The sequence below is a fragment of the Rana temporaria genome, chromosome 1 (genome assembly GCF_905171775.1).
Source record: "Rana temporaria chromosome 1, aRanTem1.1, whole genome shotgun sequence".
In the NCBI taxonomy this organism is placed as follows: domain Eukaryota; kingdom Metazoa; phylum Chordata; class Amphibia; order Anura; family Ranidae; genus Rana; species Rana temporaria.
The window spans coordinates 405,358,916-405,376,387 of NC_053489.1; the positions used below are offsets into that span (position 1 = coordinate 405,358,916).

Below are 17,472 nucleotides of genomic sequence, written 5' to 3' on the forward strand. Positions count from 1 at the left end.
CACGCCTGGCCTCTGCATTTTAAACAGTGCTGCCTCTGCCAGGAAGCAGATTGTTTTTTGTTTCAGGCTTCCTAGAGGGGTGATCCATTTAAATATTTTTTTTAAATGTCAAACTAAAAGTATAAGTCCTGCCCACATATGAAAATGGTGTTCAAACCATACATTGCCAACATTAAGCGCGAGGGCAATAATTTTGGCCTTAAACCTCCAAATCAAAACCTGTAACCAGTATAAAAATTAAAGTGTTGCCAATGGGGATTTTTAAGTACCGAGGGTTGGTGCCACACCATGTGTGCAATTTTGAAGCATGACATGCTAGGTATTCCATTTGGCGCAACTTCATCATTTACAATATGCAAACACATTGGGCCAACTTGGACTTTTTTTTTTTAAAGCACACATCTGGTTAAACAGGTTCTCGGATTGAACAGAACAGCTTGCCATCTTACGTTTGATTGAGCTGCATTACCATAGTTTACCCCATTTGTACTATGCTAGCAAATTTTAGTTGTAAACTAGATTTGAACACCACTTGTCCCAACTTGCCATCTGTTGTATGCCGAGGGGGAAATTGGTTGCAATTTAACTTATTTGGGACACTCACCAGTAGAAGATGCCATAGGCTGCAAGCATTTTAAGAGGAAGCGTTAAATAGGCCAAAAATGTTAGTGTGTCTAAAAAAATGCTGGGACATTCCCCAATTATGCAGTAAAATTATGCAATACATTTGAACAGCGTATTGACTAAAAACAGACCATAAACCAGATATTCTAAGCAGTGTTTTTATTGTAAAAATTGTCAGGTAAAAGAACCACGTGCTTCCAATAGCAAGACCAGCTGCAAAACAAAGGAAAAAAAGTTTAGTATTTCTGCTCATTTTACAACAGAAGCTCATCCTACCCAAATATTGAAATGTGGAATACAGGCGGTTCCCTGGTTACAAACAGAATAGGGACTGTTCTCAAGTTGAATCTGTCAAGTCGGAACATGTACATTTAAGTGTAGCTGCAGCCAAAACATTTTAGTAAGGTGTAATCTTCTGAACAGGTGCAAAGACAAATGGGATTTAGAAAATTTGGGGTTACTAGGGAAACAAGTATTGGTGTTAAAAGCATCAGTGGAGACACCCACCCCCCCCCCCCCCCCATATTAACTCTTACAGGAGAATTTCCCCCTCACTTCCTGTTGTCTCCCTCCATTTGCAATTAGGAGTTGTTTGTAAGTCCAGGTATTTGTAATTAAAGGACCGCCTGTACAGCTTCAGCTGCTCAATATCCACAATGGATTAGGCAAAACATGCATACATTTTCTATTCAAAATTTTTTTGCTACATTTAAAATTTGTTTTTTGGATATAGAAAGTTTCCAAAATTGGCACTTTGTGTATAGCGCAAAAAATAAGCAGAGGTGCTCAAATACCACCAAAAAAATTGTATATGTGGGGAAAGGGACATTTTGTAGGGTACAGCGCCTCACGTCTGCATTTGTCAGTTAATGTGACGATGTGCCATGTTTCAAAAAAATTGCCCGTCATTAAGGGGTGTGGGAATCTTAGTGGTTAAAGGGGATGGGTGCAGGTTAAGATTAAGTTCAGGCAAAACCTCACTAAAGTTAAAATAAATTTCATTATAGGCACTTATAGCGCGCTGTCAATTTACACAGAGCTTTACATATATTGCTCAGTCACATCATTGTCCTCAAGGAGCTTACATTAATATAGAACTTTCTACAAGCATGAGAATTATCTGAAAGCACCACTGACCAAGTGACTAAGTATTGGCTTCAATATTTTGCATAAGCCAGAAAACCTGAAGCAATTGCATAAAACATTAGTTGCATGCTTAATTAATGACTTGACCAAGGTTGGACAACTTAAAAATCAAAAGGCAGCCCGTTTCCTTTAATGGTACACCCAAGGCACGTCTCATTAAAAACACCCCAAATTCTTAAAAATGGAAATTGCTCAATAACTCCTACTTCACCTACACAAACTGCCAAGTGCTGAATTTTGTTAGATAAGATAGTTTATAAGATAGTTTAAAATACACTGACCTGCCAACCAAGTTTCTGATGACCAGCATCACAATTTCATGCAGTCATACATCAAGTAGTCACACATAGGATCCAACAGATATTAACCTAAAACAAAAAGATAAATATTAAAATTCAGAGATTGGAAAGGCAAACTGACGAAAATGGCACAGAGCAGACATTTCTTAAATTAAAAGTGGCAGGCTTTGCTTTAAAAAAGGAGAAAAAGTTTCTCAAATGTGGATTAAAGAACGCCAGATAGTCATCAGGAGAGATTAACTTTACTAGCCCAGATTTGCACGTTTGCGATTACAGTCCTACCATGCTGCACAGCAAGGAGGCGATCCTACTTCCTAGTTGAGCGTTACAGATTGCACAACGAATCAGCACCTCTGAACAGTGAGGAGAGCATGAACTGATCTTCCCAGCACTGCAGTGTGGTTGGAAAGAAAGAATTCCTCTTCAAAGAGACCAGTTCAAATTAGTATTTGAGTTTAGCATTTAATCTTCTCCATTGTTAAATGTAAAGAATTTTAAAGATTAATTTTTTCCCCCTAAATAGCTTCCTTTTAGCCTAGTGCAGTCCTCCAATTATTTCTTGAGAAATCCTCACTTCCTGTTCTGTCTGTAACTACACAACGTAATGCGATGCTCTCCCTGGTGTGGCGAAAGCCTCTTGAGGGGGCGAGCAGGCAGGTCAGGACACTCTACTTTGCAGAAAGAAAGGAGCTGTGTGTTAGTGGGCGTCCTTAACACTCCTGCTCGCCCCCTCCCCCTCAAGAGGATTGGTCCACACCAGGAAGAAAGCCTTGCAATACGGTGTGTAGTTATAGACAGAACAGGAAGTGAGCTTTTCTCAGAAGAAATGACATTTAAAAGCAAAATCGAAGGATGAGGCAAGTGAAGGACTGCACTAAGGTAAAGGAAGCCATTTTAGGGAGGGAGGAAAAAAAAAACTTATAACCCCTTAAAACTATGCAACAATTTAGTTAGACAGAAAAGCACTTTAAAAAAAGGTGTATGTCCATAAACATGTACACCAATTAGATCTGTTAGAAGGGTTTTAAGACCCACTTGAATAATTAATTTAATGAGTCATGCAAGCAGATGGGTATATTCCATCATTATAACATTAAAGCCAGCTATACAAACCACTGCTAAAAAGGATCTTTAAACATAAGGCTGGGTTCACACCATTTCCCTGCATCAAATTTGCATGTCAGGAGAAATTATGACTGCCTCTAAGGAGCTGGTTCACATCTGTGGGGCAAATTGCACAGGAGTCTTCTGGTCCGAATTTAGCCTGAAATTGTGTTCAGATGCATGGACCCCTGCTTGAGCTGTGGTGTGAACCCAGCCTAGTGTTACTAAACCCAGGACCTGCATTCACTATATCTGGTCTCACACAGTACATATAAAAATGCAAATATTTTAGCAAATGTAAACTGCTAAACACCTTAGCAGTAGTGAATTCTATCAGTGTTCAGCTGAGCACTGGTTAAAGCTTGTAGAACAAGTTAATTCTACTGGACTGTCCCATGAGGCTGCATGATCCCTGACCATCTGGATGGCACTGATTGGCCCTGTGCCAATCATACACTCCCATGGAAAATAAATCTCCAGCAATGTACACCAAGCTGAGCATGTGCAGTGCCCCAAGGCTCTGTTCTATCAGATGGATTAGGGGAGGATCAGAGGACATGAGCAAACAGCCTTTTTGCACAATGCAGATTAACCCCCTTAGAGGTTTCACAGCAAGTATAACAAGCATGGGTTACTGCATATACAGACTGATTTTACTGTTGTGGGTTTAGTAACACAAAGCCCAACTCCAGGTTGACAAATTTTGATCAAGCTGGTCCAAATGAACCATTTCCTTTAACAAGTGTGCTTGCTGTTAGCAAAGCATGAACTGTACATAGCCTAAAGAATAACTAAAGGTAAAAGGCAAAGTTTTTCTTCAAGTTTTGGATAAAGAGGGGAATCTTTCAATTCATCTACCCTCCCAAGAATTTCCTCTCACTTCCCGTTTTGCCACAGAAAGAGAAAGGATAATCTCTGGTAATGGCCACAGATTGGGGGGGTTTAACCATCCAAAACGAAAGAAGCTGAACTTTAATACAGCCTGGTCTGAGAGCTGATAAGACCTGTCCCTGAAGGGAAAGCAACGAGGGCTGAGCGCTGCTCAGCCAGAGAAAACCATTTATGAATACACACAAGGCTCCCTTGGATTTGCCGAGGTGGAGAGCATTAAGTCATCTGGCTTCCCCTCTACATAAGCTAATATGAGGGAGCCTTGTACAAGTTTCCACTGAATGACAGAGCAGCAAAGAGCCCAATTCTGTTCTGGGATGGGAATGCTCCATCCCATTTGCCAGAACATAGCTCTTTATACTGTAGGTAGTCAACTATGTACAGTTCATAGAGCAAACACATCTATTCATGAAGTAGTTTGTTTGGACCAAGCTCATTTAGTCCAATAAAACTGGTTAGGCTTTAAGACTAAAAGTGGTGCAGTTAAGCAACACTACTGCATTATGGTTCCCAGTGAAGGGAAACCATTTAACTGCACAGCAACACTAGCATGTAAACCTAGAATTTGTGTGAAGGAGGCAAAGAAATCACAGGCACAACATGAGCTTGAGGAAGAGGTATGAGGACATGAGCAAAGAGTTACCTCATATTACCGGACTAATTCCGCAAATGAACTAGCCATGAGCAGCTTTCGACAGGCTCCACAGGACGCACAACACTTGACTTCTCCAAGGAAACTGCAGCTTCTGTACTTTAGGAGGATTCTCAGAAGGCAACAGTATTTTACCATCTAATACTGTACATGAAAAGCTAGATCACTAATACTATCTGAAAATGCCTTGGTATGGAATACAAAAAAATATAGGAAAAAAAAAAGTGAAATGAGAACACTAGGGTTCATTAAAAACAGCAAAAAGGAAAAAATTAGCCATCAACTTCCCCCACTTGAGGAAAGTGCGCTTTTGCATATTTTTGTTTTTGGAGTACCAGTGTATACAGTTTTCTGTACCAAGTGTCATTTGTAGCTAAACAGGTCTTTAGGCACTGCAAATGTTCTTGTAATTTACAGATATCCGAGACAAACCTTTGGCTGCCAATATAACTGGTGGCATTCTATACCACATACATATTCTAGTCAAGCAATGTCACTGGCATATAAACTAGAACACCAAATGTGGCAGCGTCTTGATACTTGGCTTAGCGTTTCTAAATTGGCTTTGCCGTTCTATTGTGAATATTTTAAGCAAAGTAAAATTCACTCGTCAGTCACAAATCTGATTGCTCTAAAAAGCGGAGCAAAATTTTCCAGGGTGAAACAACCCACCCCTTTAAACACATCTTGTGTCACATCCATGTTGTGCAGAAGGTAAATGCCAGAAGCACTTTTTATTTCAGATGGTCTTTTAATAGGCTTCGTGAAGCCAAAATGAAGAGTACAAGAAATTCATAACCACTTGATACAAATTTCTTCCAGTAAAAAAAAAAAACAAATATGAACAAATTGTTTCACGAACTTTTAAGTGTTACTGGACAGATGGAGATAATGGGCTTTGTCAAGCCGAAAGTACAGGAAATTTATAACTATCGATACAATTTTGGGCAAAAAACAAACAGGTATAAACAAATGGTTTCAAACTTCTAAGCAAATGTTACTGGAGAGATTGGGAAGGAGGTTCTCTTTAGGTATATCAAGGAGGTTAAGCCACTATTTACAGCGCACTCTGGCTCTGAGTTACCTTGTTACACTAAAGGAATGTGTCCTCAGGGTAATATAAAAAAATTATAAGCATTTGGGGCCCATAAACCCTTGAAGTATGTACAGCAACAGGAAACTCAAAAGCCCATGTTGCATCAAAGATCAAGTCCAACAGCAAACTAATGCCTCAAGAAGCACTATACCAGAATCTGTTGCTGATGGAATGGATCTCTCCAATGCACTCCACATAACTTAAAGGGAAACTTATGGAATGAGCCTCAAGGAAACAGCAAAATGACAAGAAATGTTCTTGTCACTACAATTATAAAACAGGGCCAAATAAAAATAAAAGCAGATAGGACAGCCGTTCCACGGTTTGAGGCAGTTATCAAATATGTTTATAGAAAGGTGAAGACAAATAGAACAAAATAGTACATATTGATTCAGCGAAGCTCCAAAAATCTTTATAAATAGCCATTGGAAGGACGATCTTGAGTCAGGAAGGCATTTTAATCGTTGTGTGAGGCTGAGGACAAGAAGCAGGCACAGTTGTAAAGACACTTGAAGACGTCAGATCCCAGCATTTTACCCCCTACGCCAAGCCCAACCCACTGCTAATAGCCCAGTAGGCAAGTTGTTTAAAAGATCTACAAGCACCAAATTTTGACACCATACATTCAAGAGAAACCCCCAACATACTTTTTGAAATTAAAAACCCTGGAGAATTGTGATGCAAAAATACGAAGGGAACTTGGACAGCCGCACTCCAAAAGCGTTCTTTATTAAAATAGATCACAAAACATGCCACAGCAAAAATTGGAACAAAAAGCCAACGTTTCGCACTGACTTTAGTGCTTAGTCATAGCTATAACCAAGCACTGAAGTCACAGTGCAAAACGTTGGCTTTTGTTCCAATTTTTGTGATCTATTTTAATAAAAGGAACGCTTGGAGTGCGGCTGTCCAAGTTCACTTTGTATTTTTGCATTGCTATTGCCGGCACCCATGGTTTGGAACCAGTGAGGAGGCTCTTTGAACACTATTGAGCAGTTATCTTTTCTACCTGGAGAATTGTGGTTGCAGCATTTGTCACGAAAAAAAAAAAAAAAAAAAAAAAAAAAAAAAGTTTGCCAACCCACAAAATATAATGAATATAGGAACGGGACTATGGATGAAGTCAATTCACAGCCATTGTCAGGCCTTTCCTGCCGCTGGAAATGAGACCCAATTGGCTGCAGACTAGGCCGTGTTCTGCTTTACAGGGTTAGACAGATTAGGTTTAGAATGTGGCACAGCAGGTTTAGTTAGTTTTTTGTCTGGACTTAAAAATTATCCCTAGGCAATGTTTTAAACACTTTTATAGAAGGCATCACTAAAATGGCAGACCAAGTCACACCATTTAAGAGCTAGTTGCCCCCTCAACCCTGCTGCCATCATTACAGCAGAGCTTGTGGCACAGTAGCACTGCATTGAGCGGAGGAGCTGGCTGAACTAAGCCAAAATTGAACACAGCAGTCCTATCAACTCATTAATCTGCAGACTTCAGCCGCTCCTACTCTCACAATGCATTGCTACTGTGCCTCTTGCTCTGTACCTGTCAGACAGCAGAGTGAAGGGAGAAAGAAGGCTTATGTTGAGAGTTGGGGGATGCAGCAAAGGCAGAGCATCGTGGGGGTAATGTGAAGGGGCAGAAAGGACTACAAAAGTAGTGATGTAAAGGTGCAGAGCAGTGTGCGAGGGGGGGGTGATGAGAAAGCTGAAAAGACCACTCTAGATGTAAAAGTGCAGCGAGCATTGCTGAGGGGGTGATGTGCAGAGGGATACTGAACATGAGGTAACCAAAGCAAGAAAAGGGATTGTGATGGACATGTCATTGGACAAACATGCGATTTGGACCCCTGCTGGAAGAAATTTACCGATTGGACCTCCATAAAATGTTTTATTCAATACCCTTGCTTTATAGTCACCAATTGAATTCCATGTCTGCACTAGAATGGTTTGCAGTGATACCTCACGTGTGGTGCAAGCAGCATTTACACATGCACGAGGGAGCTTAAACTTTAACATGGCCGATAATCCCTGCAAATAATAGTTTAAATATCCCTTGTAAAAGCTGGGGCAGTGACTTGTACCCATTATAAAGCAATCTGGGATCTGCTGAACCCCAGTTTTTCCTCTGCCCAGAGTTTGATAAGATGCTTGCCTGCCCAGCTGGTAACAGAATGAAAGCCAATTGAAACTGGAAGTGATTAATACACACTTCATCAGAGGTGAGATGAGATCTACCTTCCCCTCTGTACTCACAGGACGCAGCATCCTAGGCCCCCTGACTGCAACAGAGCCCAAGAATGAATGGCAATCTGTAAAAACACTACCTGGAAAGCACATCAACAGCTGCATATTTGCATAACCAAGATCATGGCCGCAAGCTGCAACCATGATACTCGTGATACTTCCCAACACAGTTGATATACACACACACATATGCTGGTTGGGAAGGGGGTTAAACCTTATCAAACATTTATATAGCTGTTGAAGATGAGCAAGCCCTTCCAGATACCACCAAGTAGAATTAAGCCCCCCGAAATCCTCACAATTACACACCCCTCTGTCATGACTTACTGTAGCTGTCATAACCGTCTCTGTATGAGCTTCCTCCTGAGCGATCACCGTAACTTTGACTCCTGCCACTAAAACCAAAAATGTATATTAAAAAAAAAATCAAAATCAAAGTATTTTAGGAATAAGAGATTATTCTAAGCAAGGGAGATCTTACCTGCTGCCATAATAATCCCGGGATCCACCGCCACCACCATAGCCTCCACTTCGGCTGCCGCCTTCAAACCGGCTGCTTCCACCATATCCTCCACCACCACCACCTTTAAACCACAAAACATTTTTTTTATAGCAAAACCAACATCTATCCCACCTAGGCACTGCAGTTAAGCAAACAACCCATTTGATGATTGAAAAAAAAGTGAAGGTATAGTTGCATAGGTTATGCTGAGCCACTTCTATGCATTGTCCCAAGCCAATTTAATTGCACCTTTGAGAACCCCCCCCACAGTAATGCACAGACTGTTACTGCCAAGGTTTGCAATTCTCACACTGGAAAATCCCTAGTAGTGTAGTCAGCCCCGTTTAGCTGCCCCCTGCTGTATACTACAGAACCCCCTTCTCTTACGGAACTGTGTAGGACTAATATGGCTAGTGATCATCAGCCCAATGCAAACGCTGCTCAGTTTAGATTTACACCCATGCCCAAACTACCATTTAAATATATGCAATTACTGTGCTTTAACACTGGTCTCCATGTTTAATGCCACACACACACACACTAAAACTAAACTTGTGAAAATGTTCTGTATTCACTATATAGTCTCTGCTACATACTCCCAGAACAAAAAATAGTCAAGCCGAGTACTGCTCAGCCATTTACAGGAAGCCTTGTATAAAAATAAAAGCTTCCTCCAATTGGAAGAGACAGATTACATCATCCACTCCACCTGACAGTTTTGATTGTTGTACATTGCATGTAGCTGGGCCTACATAGCTTGTAAAGCCCGCCCAGCAAGTGCACCATTAAACATGGAGACCAGCTTTAAAACAAGCCATTACTGATCTCTAGCTGGTTTTAGTGAACCAACTCATTCTCAAAGATCACAAAAACTCTAAAGTCAGGTTTCAGTTTGCAACAGCTTAGATAAAACCTTATAGCAGGCGAGAAAAAAAAACTCAATGCCCCTCATCTTGCCAACACCAGGGTGTGTTGAAAGAGGAGAGAAAAAAAAAAAACAAAAAAAAAAAAACACTAAGTTTGTACAGGGAATTCCATTTGTATATGGCTAGCCTAAAGCCTAGTACACAAGATTTTGTTCAACCCAGCTAGCTTAATTACACAATCAAGGGCTTGGCTGGAGCTGCTGTACCAACAATGGAAGACCCCGCCCCGCTATTTTATGATGTGGGGGGTGTGCAATACTCTCCGCACTCCTAAGCCTCAACTACTGACTACCCATTTTAACATACCACGGCCTCTACCTCCACGGAAGAACCCTCTTCCTCCTCCAGATGAACCGCCTCTGTAGCCTCCTCTTCTGTCATTTGAGGACTTCCCAGCCTGATCAACCCGAATCTGACGACCATCCACAGTCTTGGGGGAAGGAAAAAAAAAAAAAAAAGTCACATTAGACTAGCCACCCACAAACAATTATACTGCATTTCTGCCATTTTGGCTTTTGAAAACAAAATGACTAAAGCTCTGTTCACACTAGTGCCATTTTAGATAAGATCCAAAGGGAGACAATGGAAATCAGTTTGATGGTGCCAGTTTGTGAACTGAGCTTAAATCCTTCACAAGTCAAGCTATATTGTGCCAAATACTCACCTTCCCATTCATACCCGCCATGGCATCTTTTGCATCATCAGCATTATCAAATGTGACAAAGCCAAAACCACGAGATCTTTTTGTCTCCCGATCCTTCACCACAACCACTAAAAAAAAAAAAAAAACACACACACACACACACATGAGTCATGAAACCCAGACAGTGAATGAGAAGAGGAACAAAGACTTGGTCACACCTTAATATAAACTCACCTTCAGAGATTTGTCCGTATTTACCAAATACATCTTCCAGACTCTGCTCATTGGTATCAAAGCTCAGACCTCCAACAAAAAGCTTTCCTTCGTCAGATGACATGATGAGATCTGCGAAAACAAAATGGCGCCGGACGGTCACTACAACGTGTTCGTTCACAAAATGGCCGCCGAACAGCTTGCGTCATTTGTCTCCACGACCCCCCCCCCTTCCCAGCAACAACCGCTAGGCGGCAGCGAGGTCTATACAAAGAGGCGCCGCCTCATGCTAGCGCCATACAGCAAATGGTTACCGTATAACCCACACTCACGACCCCTCCCCCCAATCACCACCCGCTATGGTCTATACAAAGACGAGCCGCCGCATGCTACCGCCATACAGCAAATGGTTACCGTATAAAACACACTCACGACCCCTCCCCCAGTCACCACCCGCTATGAAGGGGCAGCGAGGTCTATACAAAGACGAGCCGAGCCGCCTCATGCTACCGCCATACAGCAATGGTTACCGTATAAACCACACTCACGACCCCTCCCAGTCACCACCCGCTATGACGGGGCAGCCCGGGAAGGAGGCGGCGAGTTCTATACGAAGACGAGCCGCCGCATGCTACCGCCATACAGCAAATGGTTACCGTAAAAAAAAAACCACTCACGACCCGCTATGAAAGGGCAGCCCGGGAAGGAGGCAGCGAGGTCTATACAAAGACGAGCCGACTCCTGCTACCGCCATACAGCAAATGGTTACCGTATAAACCACTCACGACCCCCCCCCCCAGTCACCACCCGCTATGAAGGAGGCGGCAAAGGTCTATACAAAGACGAGCCGCCGCATGCTACCGCCATACAGCAAATGGTTACAGTATAATCCACACTCACGACCCGCTATGAAGGAGGCAGCGAGGTCTATACAAAGACGAGCCGCATCACAGCAAATACCGCCCCCAGTCACCACCCGCTATGAAGGGGGGCAGCCTGATGCTACCGCCATACAACAAATGGTTACCGTATAAACAGCCCGAAACCGCCTTATCACTATCTTCTCTCCCATCTACCCAACAGCCATTATACATTACCTTGTCCAAGTGCAGCTTAACGATCACAGAGAGAACAGCAATGCAGAGTGCGCAATGGGCGCTGCGCTCCTCCTTATATAGCGCAGTGTAGCCTCGCCCACTCTATGAATAATTCATCACCTCGTCGGACTGTACCATCTACTTCCGTCTTCCCGCTCGCCTCATTGTTCTCTACATAGTGTATCGTAAGAAATCCGAGTGACGAAATCAATTCTTTCTATATAATTATGTGAAGTTTACTGAATGAATATCGTTACTTAATAGAATTAAATTGGTAAATCCCCCCCTTCACTATTGAATATGAACAGAGCCCCGCTACTGTAGCGCGGGAAGGGGGAACATACTGCACTATGATTGGCGTTCCGAGAGAGCGTATTGTACTTTGTGTATGATTGGCTAGACGTGAGCGTTGAGAGAAATAGGTCACTAGGGAGGCGAAAAAAGCGAGGCGGTGGCGAGGGTTATATTTGAAGAGTAATGGCGTTTGTTCATGCAACTGTGTTTTTTGTTTTCTAAAAATGGCGCGAGCTATGTCTTTAAGATGGCGCTGGTAAAACGACTGCAGCAGTTTTTTTTTTTTTTTTACTAACTCCTGCACTTACTGTGTAATACAGCGCCTACAACGGTTGGCATTATTAGTAAAGCTGGCTATAACATTGAGAGTGTTTATTTTTTTTCAATTCCTGTCGGTATGCAGACTGAATGCTGGTTGTCCAGTAGGACTATTCGATATAAGCCAGTCTAACAATGAGCTTTTGTTGATCAGAGAGCAGTACACACGGATCGATATTCAGCCGCATGCTGCTGAACCAGCCTTATTTCGATACAGGTATAACCAGCTTAAAGCTGGCTACACATTGTACAATTTCTTTTAGATTTACCACAGCCATAAAATATGAGGTCAAACCTTTGCAGTTTATAATGCCATTGCACTACATAGTTGAAGGTTAATCTAAAGGGAATTGAATAAAAAAAAAATTGTATAATGTGTAGCCAGCTTTAGACTGGTACCATGTGGGGAAATTACTACTCTGAAAAGCCAAAATAATTAATAGCAGAGTTGCACATAAATAGGGATGCACCGATATCTGTATCAGTGCAGATACCAAGCATTTTCAGGAGTACTTGTAAAAATGCTCCTGAAACCCATACTTTGTACACCTAAGATTTTTAATAAGCTGCCCACTAGATGGCGCTTTCTATACACGCACATACGAGTAGTGAGGGATATCGCATTTGATTATTTGCAGTGCGATTTGCACCCATTTCTTTTGTACTGCTGCAAATCGCACCATAAAGTATCGGTACTTTGTATAAGCGAGTACTTGCTTGCAAGTATCAGTACTTGCAGATAAAAATTGGAGAACATGCAGAGAAGGGCAACCAAACTGATCAGAGGAATGGAGGAGCTCAGCTATGAGGAAAGATTAGAAGAACTAAATGTATTCACTCTTGAGAAGAGGAGAATAAGGGGGGATATGATCAACATGTACACATATATAAGGGGTCCATATAGTGAACTTGGTGTTGAGTTATTCACTTTACGGTCAACACTGAGGACGAGGGGGCACTCTTTACATCTAGAGGAAAATAGATTTCATCTCCAAATACGAAAATGTTTCTTCACAGTAAGAGCTGTGAAAATGTGAAACAGACTCTCTCCAGAGGTGGTTCTGGCCAGCTCAGTAGATTGCTTTAAGAATGGCCTGGATTCTTTCCTAAATGTACAGAATATAACTGAGTACTAAGATTTGTAGGTGAAGTTGATTCAGGGTAAAACCGATTGCCTCTCGGGGGATCAGGAAGGAATTTTTTCCCCTGCTGTAGCAAATTGTATCATGCTCTGCTGGGGTTTTTTGCTTTCCTCTGGATCAACTGTGGGTATGGAGTTGGGTGTATGGGATTGTACTGTGTTTTTTATTTTGTTTGTTTATTTTTCTGTGGTTGAACTGGATGGACTTGTGTCTTTTTTTCAACCTGACTAACTATGTAACTATCCCTACACATGAGCAGTACTTAACCACTTCCCACCCGGCCTGTAGCAGAATGACGGCCAGCCAGTGGTTCAGATGTCCTGACTGGGCGTCCTATGACGTCAGCAAGATAACAGCCGCCGTGCACCCGTGGGGGCGTGCATTGCATGGGTCTGTGCTGATTGTTTATCAGCGCAGCCCCCCTTGGATGGCCGCCCAGGACCACCAGGTATGCCACCCTAGATCACCAGGCATATGCAAATCAGTGTCTAGGCAGCTACCAGAGCCATCAGTGCCGCCTATAAATGCCACCTCTCTGTCATTTCTTGCCCCTTCACTGCCTTCTGGGACACACAGGCCCCAGAAAATGGTGGGACTTGTGTATATGCAGAAGGAAACTGGCTGTGAATCTGCAAGACTTCACTTCCTTTTTCCCTTACTACAGATGCCGTCACCTACACCCAAAGCCGTTTGACAAATCGGTTAAGGGTGCTGGCATCACAGGATTCCTGGACAGGTAAGTCCTTGTAATAAAAGTTAGCAGTCACAGTATTTGTAGCTGCTGACGTTAAATTTTTAGTTTTTTTACAGACTGGAATGCCGCTTTAGGCCATTTTCACACTGAGGCGTTTTACAGGTGTTTTTGTGCTAAAAAAAAGGCACCTGTACACTGCCTCTTCTCACACTGGGGCAGTGCGCTTGCAGGATGGGAAAATCTTTGAAATCAGTGGGAAGCACTGCCAAAGCGATTCGGCAGTGGCGCTTTTAACCCTTTCCTTGTCTGCTAGCGCCCCAGTGTGAAAGTAGCCTTAAAGTGATTCTAAAGGCAGAATTTTTTTTTTTTTGTCTTAAGATGCATTAAGATTAACCACTTAACAACCAGGCCAATTCTGAAACTTCTCTCCTACATGTAAAAATCATAATTTTTTTGCTAGAAAATTACATAGAACCCCAAAACATTTATATATTTTTTTAGCAGAGACCCTAGAGAAGACAATGGCAGTCATTGAAACTTTTTATCTCGCACAGTATTTGCGCAGCAATTTTTCGAACTTGTTTTTTTTGGGGGGAAAAAACTGTTTCATGCCTTAAAAAAAAAAAAAACAGTAAAGTTAGCCCAATGTTTTGCATAATGTGAAAGATGAAGTTACGCAGAGTAAATAGATACCTAACATGTCATGCTTTAAAAGTAAACACGTGCGTGCAATGGCGCCAAACTTCGGTACTTAAAAATCCCCATAGGCAAAGTTTTACATTTTTTTACTAGTTACATGTTTTGAGTTACAGAGGAGGTCTAGGGATAGAATTATTGCTCTCGCTCTAACGTTCGCAGCAATACCTCACATGTGTGGTTTGAACGCCGTTTTCATATGTGGGCTGGACTTACGTATGCGTTCGCTTCTGCGTGCGAGCACACGGGAACAGGGGCACTTTAAAATTACTATTTTTTATTGTTAATTTTACTTAAAAATTATTTTGACACTTTAAAAAAATAAAATAAAAATTTTGATCACTTTTATTCCTATTACAAGGAATGTAAACATCCCTTGTAATAGGAATATGGCACGACAGGACCTCTTTACAGTGAGATATGGGGTCAATAAGACCCCACATTTCACCTCTAGGCTGGGAAGCCTAAAAAAAAAGCGTTCACAGCTGAATCGGCGACGGTTTTTTTTTAATGCAGAGGCCGGGCGTGACGTCATAACATTGCTCCCGACCTCCGACGATCATAGAGACTCCGGCGACCTCCTGGTCCGCTGGAAATCTCTATGATCAACATTTTGGGTTGGCGGATCCTCTCACTGACTCACCGATCGCACAGGTGAGGTGGTAGAAGCACCGGAGGGCGGTGGGAGGGATGTCCCATCTCGCCGCCTGTAAGAACGATCAAGCGGCGAAACAGCCGATATGATCGTTCTTATGGTGTAGGGAATCGCCGGCTTAAAATGCCTGTAGCTGCAGGCATCATTCAGATATATCACCACAAAGCCGAGGACGTCATATGACGGCCAGTGGTCGACAAGTACAAGTTAAACATTCTGTGTGCAGTAGCCCCCCTAACACTTACCTGACTCCCATCTTGATCCAGTGATGTTGCACAAGAGCCTCGGCTGTCCAGAGACTCTCCCTCATTGGCTGTGACAGCATTAGGCGCCATTGGCTCCTGCTGCTGTCAATCAAAATCAGTGAGCCAATGAGGAGAGAGAGTCTGAATGGACACACACAGCAGTGCCGGTTTCCCTCACGGACAATGGTGACGGCAGCACCCGAGAGCCGATGCAAACATCAACTGGGGTGTCAAATCGCTGGATTCCAGGACAGGTAAGTGTCCTAATATTAAGTATATGTAGCTGCTGACTTAAAAAAAAATTCTGGGGAAATATTAAATAGATGGTACCTAACTCCTTACAAATTAGCTAAAATATATCCATCTACATCACCGCTGGCGTTGTACGGATCAAGTTGGTTCCTTATTCCACATTTTATGGAGTTGTAAAAATCTGACCAGTTTCTGGAACTCGATATTCACCTTAAAGCGGAGGTTCACCCGCACATGACACTATTTCCCCCTAGATGGATGCTCGTTTTGTCTAGGGGAATCGGCTAGTTGTTTTAAAATATGATCCGTACTTACCGTTTACGAGATGCATCTTCTCCGCCGCTTCCGGGTATGGGCTGCGGGACTGGGCGTTCCTATTTTGATTGACAGTCTTCCGAGAGGCTTCCGACGGTCGCATCCATCGCGTCACAATTTTCCGAAAGAAGCCGAACGTCGGTGCGCAGGCGTAGTATAGAGCCGCACCGACGTTCGGCTTCTTTCGGCTACTAGTGACGCGATGGATGCGACCGTCGGAAGCCTCTCGGAAGACTGTCGATCAAGAAGGAACGCCCGCTCCCGAAGACCCATACCCGGAAGCGACGGAGAAGATGCATCTCGAAAACGGGTAAGTACTGCTCATATTTTAAAACAACTAGCCGATTCCCCTAGACAAAACGAGCAGGAATCTAAGGGGAAAAGGTCAAAAACTAAATAAATGGGTGAACTCCCGCTTTAATTGTCTCTCTCACAGGCAACTTGTTCAAACCATCACCTGCTATGGCCCTTTTAGGTATCAACCTTGACACTTTACCATTTCAGTACAGAATATTAGTGGCGAATATTCTTATAGCGGCTAGACTTACCATAACGAAAATGTGGGAATCAATTGAGGCCCCTAACCTGTGTGATGTCATTCTTAGAGTCAACACCCAGGCGTACTACGAATTACTGTTGGCACTTGTATAACTTAATTCAATTTAAGAAGCACTGGCATGTATGGATTATACATCCTAAAGCATCTACAGTACTAAAAGACTTGTACGCTAATTCTTAACTACCACTAGGTAGTCTTATGCCGCGTACACACAATCAAGTTCTAATCGCCTTTGGGCTGCTTTTAGCTGATTACTTGTTAGTAAAAGACGATTCACACTTTTTTGTCTGTTGCAGCGTGATGAATTTGCTTACTCCATTATGAATGGTAGTTTTACCTGAACGAGCGCTCCCGTCTCATAACTTGCTTCTGGGCATGCGCGGGTTTAAAACGTCGTTTTTGCCCACACACGATCATTTTTAACAACACGAAAAACGACATTTTAAAAAACAACGTGAAAAAAATGCAGCATGTTCGAATTTTTTTTTTTTTTTTTCAGAAGCCGAAAAACAATGTGAAGCCCACACACGATCATTTTAAATGACTTTTTTAAAAACTTGTTTTTTTTTTTTCATGCTGGTAGTTTTACCTGAAGCATGAAAAAAAAACGAAGTTTTTAAAAACGTCATTTAAAATGATCGTGTGTGGGCTTCACATCGTTTTTCGGCTTCTGAAAAACGAAAAAAAAAAAAAAAATTCGAACATTCTGCATTTTTTCACGTTGTTTTTTAAAATGTCGTTTTTCGTGTTGTTAAAAATGATCGTGTGTGGGCAAAAACGACGTTTTAAACCCGCGCATGCCCAGAAGCAAGTTATGAGACGGGAGCGCTCGTTCAGGTAAAACTACCATTCATAATGGAGTAAGCAA

At 42.3% G+C, this 17,472-nt stretch overlaps 1 protein-coding gene across 3 annotated transcripts; it reads right to left on the reverse strand.

Annotated features, from left to right (window-relative positions):
- Positions 1–768: 768 nt before the first annotated feature.
- On the reverse strand, positions 769–11,541 carry LOC120913641 (cold-inducible RNA-binding protein B-like). 3 transcript variants are annotated; one of them, XM_040323771.1, is made up of 8 exons: positions 11,435–11,541; positions 10,359–10,469; positions 10,146–10,252; positions 9,788–9,911; positions 8,535–8,637; positions 8,381–8,448; positions 2,052–2,138; positions 769–837 (listed from the first exon to the last, which is right to left on the reverse strand). In XM_040323771.1, the coding sequence occupies exons 2-7, from the start codon at positions 10,459–10,461 to the stop codon at positions 2,134–2,136; spliced, it is 510 nt and encodes a 169-aa protein (XP_040179705.1). In that variant the 5' UTR covers positions 10,462–10,469; positions 11,435–11,541; the 3' UTR covers positions 769–837; positions 2,052–2,133. The 3 variants fall into 3 exon arrangements, with proteins under 3 accessions (XP_040179705.1, XP_040179698.1, XP_040179690.1); XM_040323764.1 differs by lacking the exons at positions 769–837; positions 2,052–2,138 and adding an exon at positions 5,448–6,286 and having other exon boundaries at positions 9,800–9,911; XM_040323756.1 differs by lacking the exons at positions 769–837; positions 2,052–2,138 and adding an exon at positions 5,448–6,286.
- Positions 11,542–17,472: the final 5,931 nt, after the last annotated feature.

Coding starts and splice junctions, on each gene's coding strand:
- LOC120913641 (XM_040323756.1), bottom strand. CDS start 10,461: ATGTCATCTGACGAAGGAAAGCTTTTTGTTGGAGGTCTGAGCTTTGAT. Junction 10,253..10,358: donor ATACGGACAAATCTCTGAAG/GTGAGTTTATAT, acceptor TTTTTTTTTTAG/TGGTTGTGGTGAAGGATCGG. Junction 8,638..9,787: donor CCGTGGAGGTAGAGGCCGTG/GTATGTTAAAAT, acceptor TGTGGTTTAAAG/GTGGTGGTGGTGGAGGATAT.